Source organism: Amborella trichopoda, chromosome 3, assembly GCF_054954075.1.
Source record: "Amborella trichopoda isolate Santa Cruz 75 chromosome 3, AtrichopodaSantaCruz75HAP2 v2.0, whole genome shotgun sequence".
Lineage (NCBI taxonomy): Eukaryota > Viridiplantae > Streptophyta > Magnoliopsida > Amborellales > Amborellaceae > Amborella > Amborella trichopoda.
Genome location: NC_142338.1, coordinates 45,169,499 through 45,178,138, shown reverse-complemented (window position 1 = coordinate 45,178,138; position 8,640 = coordinate 45,169,499). Strand labels below are relative to the sequence as shown.

The 8,640-nt window shown below is 37.9% G+C and overlaps 1 protein-coding gene across 1 annotated transcript; it reads left to right on the top strand.

The window, feature by feature from the left end:
* The first annotated feature begins 385 nt into the window (after positions 1–385).
* Positions 386–8,640, top strand: LOC18443957 (Protein kinase superfamily protein). Its single transcript, XM_006854136.4, has 19 exons — positions 386–490; positions 2,743–3,006; positions 3,145–3,220; positions 3,310–4,083; positions 4,189–4,267; positions 4,366–4,434; positions 4,521–4,610; positions 4,713–4,851; positions 5,173–5,275; positions 5,385–5,437; positions 5,637–5,703; positions 5,803–5,911; positions 6,479–6,544; positions 7,084–7,152; positions 7,254–7,323; positions 7,470–7,592; positions 7,713–7,744; positions 7,840–7,915; positions 8,091–8,640. The coding sequence occupies exons 4-19, from the start codon at positions 4,076–4,078 to the stop codon at positions 8,348–8,350; spliced, it is 1,413 nt and encodes a 470-aa protein (XP_006854198.1). The 5' UTR covers positions 386–490; positions 2,743–3,006; positions 3,145–3,220; positions 3,310–4,075; the 3' UTR covers positions 8,351–8,640.

Sequence of the window (8,640 nt, the reverse complement as noted above, 5' to 3'; positions counted from 1 at the left end):
TAGATTTTTAAGAGACCAATCATTTCTACATGGACACGTTGAAACCGTGTCCTGGAAAATAGGTGAGCTGGGCCAATTCATAAAAACCTCGTTCGGTTTAATATTACCTCAGATTCCTTAATTATATTTCCAAGATTTTAATAGGAAAATAAATAATACTTTAAACCCTAATTTCCCAAAAGCCTCTAAAAATCATTTTCTCCAAGATTTTGACGAAACAGGCCAGCCAGACTACGGTTCGCGGAACTTTTAAGGCTAAAATGCCAGGGGCATTCCAGTACTTTCACCAACCTATGGGGCTTCATTGGCATTTATGAAAAAGAAAAGGGTGATTCCATGCTATATGGCTGCTATATAATGTCTCTTGTGTTGGTTCACGAAATTTATCCTCTCTTTTGGTTTATTATTTCGCTGCGTTCTCTCTTTCTGAAGCTCTGGAGCAGGGCTTTACCGACACGAGTCTAGGGAGGTTATGCCAGACGGTGTAGAGGTACCCTTTTTGTGCCCTAATTTTCTCTCTCTACAATTCCTCTCTCTCAAGATTTTCTGCTATGTGCCTGTTATTGTATTCTAGTTCTTTATGTTTAGGGTCTTTGTTGTTTTCTTTCTCTAATATTTTCTTGCGTGTGCCTAATTCATGCCCGGATTCATTATCCTCTCTCTACCTAATAATTTTTGCTATGGTTATTGGTTTGGAATTTCTGGGTATTGGTTGGTTCCTCTGTGTTACTGATGCGATGCCCTTTCTAGGGTTTGGTGTTTGTGATCTTTCTGTAATTTTTATATATGAGTATGTTGAGCATGTAGAATTGATTATTTTCACTATTTATTAGTCGATTTCTTGTTTTTGAGGCAGAAACCGTTTTTTTGGGTTATTTTGTTGTGCCAGACCTGGATTTGTTTGCACTTGTGGGCGTAGATTTGTAAATTTAGGGTTTCTCTGTGCTAAGATCTTATAAGATCCTCTAAGATCCTGTGATATTGGTTGTTATCGCTTTGTTTAGTGCTAAAAATGCTTGATTTGGTTTATCATCTGCGGGAGAAATTCTAGGTTGCCTGTATTACGGAATCATAGAGTTTCCTTATTTTTTTGCGTGATTCCGTTTTTCTGTGTTTATTTGTTATTCATTTGATTTTGTGGGTTCCTTCTCCATGGTCCTGCTTTCTGTAGAAATCCCAATTGTAAATTGTGAATTTTGGCAAAAGCCCTAAATTCCATTGGACTGGTGTTTGTTTGTATTTAGGGTTTCACTTCTGGTCGTTTGTTCTATCAAAACCTTTTAAACTTTCTTGTTTTCTGTATATGTTTTCGTTTTTAAAAAAAGAAAAGAAAAAGACAGGGTGTCTGGATTAAAGGATTTTGTTTAGTGGTTTTGTGTCAGCCCCTTTCAATTTATTTGGTTGAAAATCTATGGTGATTCTGAGTTATTTTTATGATTTTTGCTTACCATTTCGTTTCTTTGCGGAGAGACCAATTTATGTGGTGGAAGCTGTAGGTTTCCTTGTTATTCTGAATGCATGATTCCTATGATCTTGCTTAATTGATTTCCAAGTAGTTCTGTGTTTTTTGGTAGAGAGTCTTGTTGTTGTAAACGTTAGGACTACTACTCTATATGGGCATGTGTTGCTTGCAAAGAATCCATGGCATTTCTCTATGCATCATTAAAATGTACTCCCTTGTTTTTGTGGAAATTTTGGAGGTTTATGCGTTGTATTTGACTATTTTTTTGATTTATAAATGTTGAGATGGATTTTTGGAGATCCTTTAGATTTCAGTGAGATCCTGTGTCTGAACTCAAGGTTTCTGTTTATCTCTAAATTGGGTGAGCTAACTGCTAATTTTTTGTCCTTTGTGGGAAATATATGAAAGTGCAAAGATCTTGAAGAGTTGTAATGATGGATGTACTAAATTTACAACTGTTATATTTTATTTTCCTTTATATATTGTGGATATGGGAATCCATGGATTTATTGCGTGGATTAGAATTTAATTCATGTGCCTACTAGGCCATACCATTTTAAATGAAGGCCGTGGAATTTGGAAAGTATGGATTTTTATGGATTGCCTAATATTTGGTTTGGCACTTTGATGAGAAATTGAATCTTGTCTGCTTTTATGATTTCCACAACATTAATTCAATCTATATCTGGAAGACTTGTATTTTTTTTCCTGTTACATGGTTGTTTCCTGATATTAGCCGAATCCTTATGATACAAATCTTGTGGTGTCTTTCACCACATTAATTATGGAAGAGGCTATAGTTTATTAATGGTTCAAAGTTCATTTTATTTGTTGCACGCACTCATGTGTTCTGTATGTAATTTATTTGTCCTGGTTATCTTTTTGTATGCCATGTCAGTTCTATTATTTTTGTTTGGAGTTGTTAATGTGAAGTTGTGAACAACTGTGTTTTAACTGAAGTTGCCTAATCTCAGATACTACTGCTCCAGGACCATGTTTTATGTGTATTGAGTTTGACTTCTTGCATCTGAGTGTGTTTGTAATGTATTTGTTGACTGATTGCCTTGTATTGGAATTTCTGGAACTTGACTGTTTATAATGGATTTGTTTCCTTTCATATCTTATATTCTATAAATATATAGATTTTCCATTGTTGTGTATTTTATACTCAAACATGGTAATAATGACCTATATTTGTTCAGTTTGAAAGATATACTCAGCAGCTGGCAATATTTGGATCTCAATTTGCCTTTTGGGCTTAATGTGCTGTTTTTTTGTAGGTTGCACCCCTCTGTGGATTTGAGGGTTTATCCTTTTTACCAAGAACATGGAGCAAGTGCGCCTTTGGTCAGACTGTTACAAGTGTAGAATTTTTTCGTTCCAAGAGGTTCTTGACTGGAGGTTTCCCATCCTTGTTGAGTTCCCAGTCATTGCCTTTGTTAATTGCACTTAGCGGCCATGCACTCTTAGAAAATCACCACCACGGAAGTCCCAATGCATTTTTCTTTTGAAATTGGTGTTGGATCTATACTGCACACTTCTAAGTAAGCTATTCTAGTTCATTTTTTTCCCCATCTAATCTCTTTACTTTCTGCTGTGATAGATACTCAATAATCTTAATGTTGTGTATGTTCCTTTGATCATATGTATTAGGTCTCTGATTTTTTTTCATCTTTATGCAGTGCATTACCAATGCAGCTTTCCCTGGTAGACAGTTTGAGAGCTAATAGACTTGACATTGGTCATTCTTTTTCTGGGGTATGTATGGGCTAGTTTGATTCTCATTTAATAAGATACATTTGCGAGGTGTTGTTTAACTATTGATATCCTTGTTTCTTTTATTGCAGGGGTAAAATCATTTTACTAGCAATTAGCAAGGGATGGACTTTCTACATAGCATTTAGAATCTTCATGCATTCCTTTGATTGCATGTAGACTTATTCATAATCATTTAGATCGAGGGAGCATATCTAATATTACAGTCCTTATTTCAAGCCTTAAGGTTTTGGTGGATATATGTTTTACAATATATCCAAGAGTCTTTGTAGTGGAACAGAACCTGGGCAAGTAGTTCTCATCTGGGACTGAAGTATAAGTTGCATGATGCGTGTGATGGGGTTGGATCTTGTATGCCATTCCTCTGCCTTTGCTGATGTCACTGTTATATTTCTTGGTTCTTAAATGCAACCTTAGTTGCTAAGCAAGTTGGTCAAACAGCTTTTGCTTTCTTTGTCATTTGGAGTACTCAAAGCAAAGTAGAATGCAGGCGGATATGGTCTTTTCTTGGTTGTTTGCTGAGAATGTGGAGCATGAGGCATTTGTTCCGGAGTTCGTGGTAAATAAGGCTATTAGGCCCATGCTGGAGGATGATAAATCCAAGCTAATGCCTATTTCGCTTTTGTGTTAAAAGGAGGGTTATCTCAGTAAAGTTCTGTAGTTTAGGTATTATTACGTAGTAATGTCTCATTTGGTCTTTCTAGCCTGCATACCACAGTTGAGGTGAGCAGCGGGTTACTTTGTCAGTTTATTCGTGGAATGGGCGATTTTCTTTTGAATAAGAATAAGACAATCGTTTGAAGATCACTTCTTGCATTTCCTTCTTTGCAACCAATAATGGACCGGTGAGTAGGATGCTCTCCGACCTCTTCGTATTTGTTTCATGCAATGGCTGCTAAATACTTGTCTTTCCAATTTTGCTACAAGTACTTACTGTTCATGTCCAACAGATACAAGATAATTAAGGAAGTTGGGGATGGGACGTTTGGGAGTGTGTGGAGAGCTATCAATCGCCAAACATGTGAAGTTGTATGTCTTGTGGACCCGTATTTAAATAGTGACCTACATATGTTAATGAAGCCATTGCCCTTCAAGCATTAGGAGCATAATATTTTGTCTTTCTACAGGTTGCAGTTAAGAAAATGAAGAGGAAGTATTATTCGTGGGAAGAATGCATGAATCTTAGGGAAGTAAAGGTAAAATGAAGGGTTTCTATGTCATAAGTCCTAAAGTAATGTGTATGCCTTTGGGTTCAGCTCTAATACATTTCCCCACATTTCAGTCCTTACGAAAAATGAATCACCCGAATATTGTGAAGCTCAAGGAGGTCATTAGGGAGAATGACATCTTGTACTTCATTTTCGAATACATGGTATGTTTCTAAGATGTCAAATGCTAGAAGTCTATTTCTTTTGGACCTTGTTTTTGGTTTTTGAGAATCTGATGTCATGGCAATCATGTTATTGTTTATTAGGACTGCAACCTGTATCAGCTCATGAAAGATAGGTGCAAACTATTTGCGGAAGCTGAAGTGAGAAACTGGTGTTTTCAAGTGTTTCAAGCTCTTGCTTACATGCATCAGCGTGGATACTTTCATCGCGACCTTAAGCCAGGTTAGTAGTTTCACTTTCATCGTGACTTTAAGCGAGGTTATTAGTTTCACTTTGATGTTTCTTTCTTGTGTTATTGTGCTTGCTTGCTAGAATCCAACAGTGTACTTTAGGTCACTTGTGCATCTGTGTTTGGCTTTGCAATGAGTTGGTACTTGGTAGTGGTGACTGTATTGGAGGTGCATATTTTATATCATTCTTCCTAGTTTGTTGTACAATAGATGGTGTTATGAGTGGACATTTCATGCCTTTGTGTTTCTCTTGGATATCAAACTTTGAATGATATGGTTGACACATTTTGTTTCTTTTTGGTCTTGTCCACAGAGAATTTGTTGGTCACAAAGGACATGATTAAGATTGCAGATTTCGGTCTTGCTCGGGAGGTCTGTTCTCAGCCGCCTTTCACAGAATATGTCTCAACTCGCTGGCAAGTGCTGACATCCTGTTTCTCTTGCCCTCAAAGTTATTTCCACTAAAAAATAATCTTAATAACAAGGTGTTTCATTTTAAGCTCATGACTGTGCATGTTGTGCCAGGTATCGGGCTCCTGAAGTTCTGCTTCAGTCATCTGTGTACGACTCTGCTGTGGGTAAGTTGCAGGATGTGCATGAAGAACATTGTATATCTTTATATGACGAATGAAAATAAAACTACGTAAAAATTATTTTACGATATGGAATTTGAAAGAACAAAGCGAAAAAGAACCAAGCCCTAGAAGAAACAGAAATCAGTTTGCAGTAATGTCTGTTCCACTAACACTAATACTATTTCCTCACCTCTCATTTTAGATATGTGGGCAATGGGGGCTATTATGGCGGAGTTATTTACTCTTCGTCCTCTGTTTCCTGGTTCAAGGTATTCATTTAAACTAGTCACCTATAAAACATGATTGTTGAACTAATCCTGCTGTTGAATTATCTTGGCCGTGTCTTATAAACTTCAACTCTAATACAGTGAACCGGACGAAATCTACAAGATCTGTAGTGTTATAGGTACTCCAACTCAGAACACTTGGGCAGAAGGATTACATCTTGCAAATTCAATCAATTATCAATTCCCACAGGTAACTTATCTTGGCGGGAATAGGTAGCTCCAATTTCTTTTCACTTTTAATTTTTCTGTTTTGCTGGGATAAGAGGGAACATGTGGTCTTGTGGTTCTGGAATATCGGTCATACCATCATAACTGGTATGCTATAATCCAATGGACTGGAAACCCATTGTCTCTTGGGTTCAAAGGTGTACGACAAAATGTAGAACTGTGATGGACAGAGAATGCAACCCAATTAGAATAGGACACCCCAATGCTTTCCCCTCCCCACCCGATAACTACAAAAAGAAAAACACGTAATCAATATTGGAGGTGAGCTACTGTCTCCATAGATCATTGGGTTTTTTTTATATTTCCCCTTTATAGTTTATTAATATATTTTGTACTATCCTGAAATAAGGTATAAGACCACTTGTTTTCTGAGACCATAAGACCACTAGTTTTCTACTCTCAGAAAATGAAGTACTAAAGCCATCTAGCATGTTTTATGAGAAAATCTGAACTTCATGTGTTTCTTTTTGTGGTTGTGTAGCCTCTTTCTGTGAGGGGTCCTTGTTAAGAAAATTTTCTGTGATTGCAGTTCTCAAGCACCCATCTTTCTGTGTTGATACCATCAGCCAGTTTGGATGCCATCAATCTCATCACTGTAAGTACCATATCTGGTTGAGACAAAAAACCATGAAAATAAAGCTATGAGGGAGGAAGAGGATGGTTGAACATTGCATCTGTTTGGTTTGTTTATTGTGTTTCTGGTTAATTGCTGATTGCTATTCGTTGTTATTGGGTGAAGGCTAAATTGCTCTTCATACCATGTTCTTGTTCCTTCCTTGCTTTGTGTGCCCATCAGCTTAAAGGAAAATCAATATTAAAGGACCAGAGAATATTCTTGCTAGGCAATCATGTACTGGATGTTTTAGTTATTACCTAGGAGGATACCCTATCTTGCTTTGTGAATTCGGCGGTCTTATATTCGAATGTTGTAGATTTTAAGTGTTATCCCTGGAATGGAAGAATATGAAAGAACATATTCTGGATCTCAATACTGAAATTACCACAAAAAAGATAGAGATTGGTCCCTCCATTTGTCTGTCAACTTATCAATTCTTTTATAAGTTTTTTCTTGTTAATTACTTAATTAACTTTTCCGTGGGTAACTCACGACATTTTTTTTTTTCTTTTTGGCAGTCACTTTGTTCATGGGATCCTTCCAGGAGGCCAACTGCTGCAGAGGCGCTTCAACATCCCTTCTTCCAAGTAAATTTTCTAATGCTTTGATGCCATAAAGAAATATTTTAATTCGTCTTTTGTATACTTGGTTCTAATTGCTCCAACTTTCTCCTCTCTTGTTTTGGCAGCCTTGTTTTTTTTATGTCCCGCCATCCCTGCGCGCGAAGGGAATGCTTGCTCCTAGGACTCCTCCTTCAGGTATTAACTTTTATTTTAGTTAGGGAGGAATATGGAGCAGAAAGAAAATTAAAGAAGGGGGAGGAGTTTAGGGCGGCGTTTGTGTTTGGAGAGGGGGTTTTACTTGTATTCTGTTATAAATTGTGTTGTTTGTGAATAATTTCCAGGGAGTGTTAAGGGTGCTTCAGAGCATAAGGGAGTGAGAAGGTCCTTGGGAACTTTATCCAGTGTGAAACCTGTGGCTGCGAGCCATTTCTCTTCTGCAAAATTAAGTGCTTCTCTCAACACTGGTAAGCACCATTAGCTTATGTTTTGAAAGATTATGAAAAATGTGAATTTTGATGGATAGTTGAAGCTTTGCCCTTCTGAAATGCTTTCTCTCACATGGGAATTTGATGTGTATTTTGCAGGTGTGCAGCGGAGGCTCGAGATGGATAATCAGGTGATGAGAGAGCGATCAAATCCCTTGAGAGATGCTTTTGGTCCAACTGTTGTTCTCAAGGATCTGATCTGACTTTTGTCTCGTCTTTCTTTCAGGAGGTAAAGAATGATAAATTGGCTAAAAGTGGTGCCCGACAGCCAAGGTATAGGCCACCTGCCAGGAACAGCTCAGGTCGGTATTGGTTTTTGCATATGTCCCCTGCATTTCTACATGTTTGCAACTATTTATGATTTTCTATGGTGCCTTTTTGAAAAATATTGCTGAGAGAGAGAGAGAGACAGCGCACTACTAGTAAATTACTTTTTAAGATGAAAGCTGATTGCAGTTTTGCTCCAAATGTATGCAGTTGCTTCTGTATATTCTGGTGGAGCAGCTACCCGTGGCATAATTGAGAATGTGAGCAGCAAGTCACCCCACAGCAATGCCCCTTTGCGCCAGCCCCAGCAGCCCCAGCCCCAGCCCCAGCCTGGAAGCAGCAGCAACATGAAAGCAACGACAAACACAACAATGGTGAGGGGTCCAATGAAGGCTGGGGGATGGCACCACCTTCCTCATGAAATCCCCACTCACTTGCCTAGGAATTATGTGAGAAAGGTGGCGGGCTAAAAGTGCGAGTTATTATATTACTATTCTCTCTCCATATATGGAAACTCTACACATTGCAGATATAAGCTTGCGGTCTTGCGTTTATGGACACAAACGCAATATGGGTTTGAATTTTGTTTTTATTTGATCGAGTGTGGCTCTTTCATGGTAATGGGGCTTCTATATTTGAGTAGGGTGTGGTTTTGTATATCCAATATCTGGGACGATTAAGAGCTTGGTTTTGTGGTGCCTGCTTTTGGATTTGGATTTGGATTTTAATCCATACTTAATGTTAGTACTGCGGTTTACTA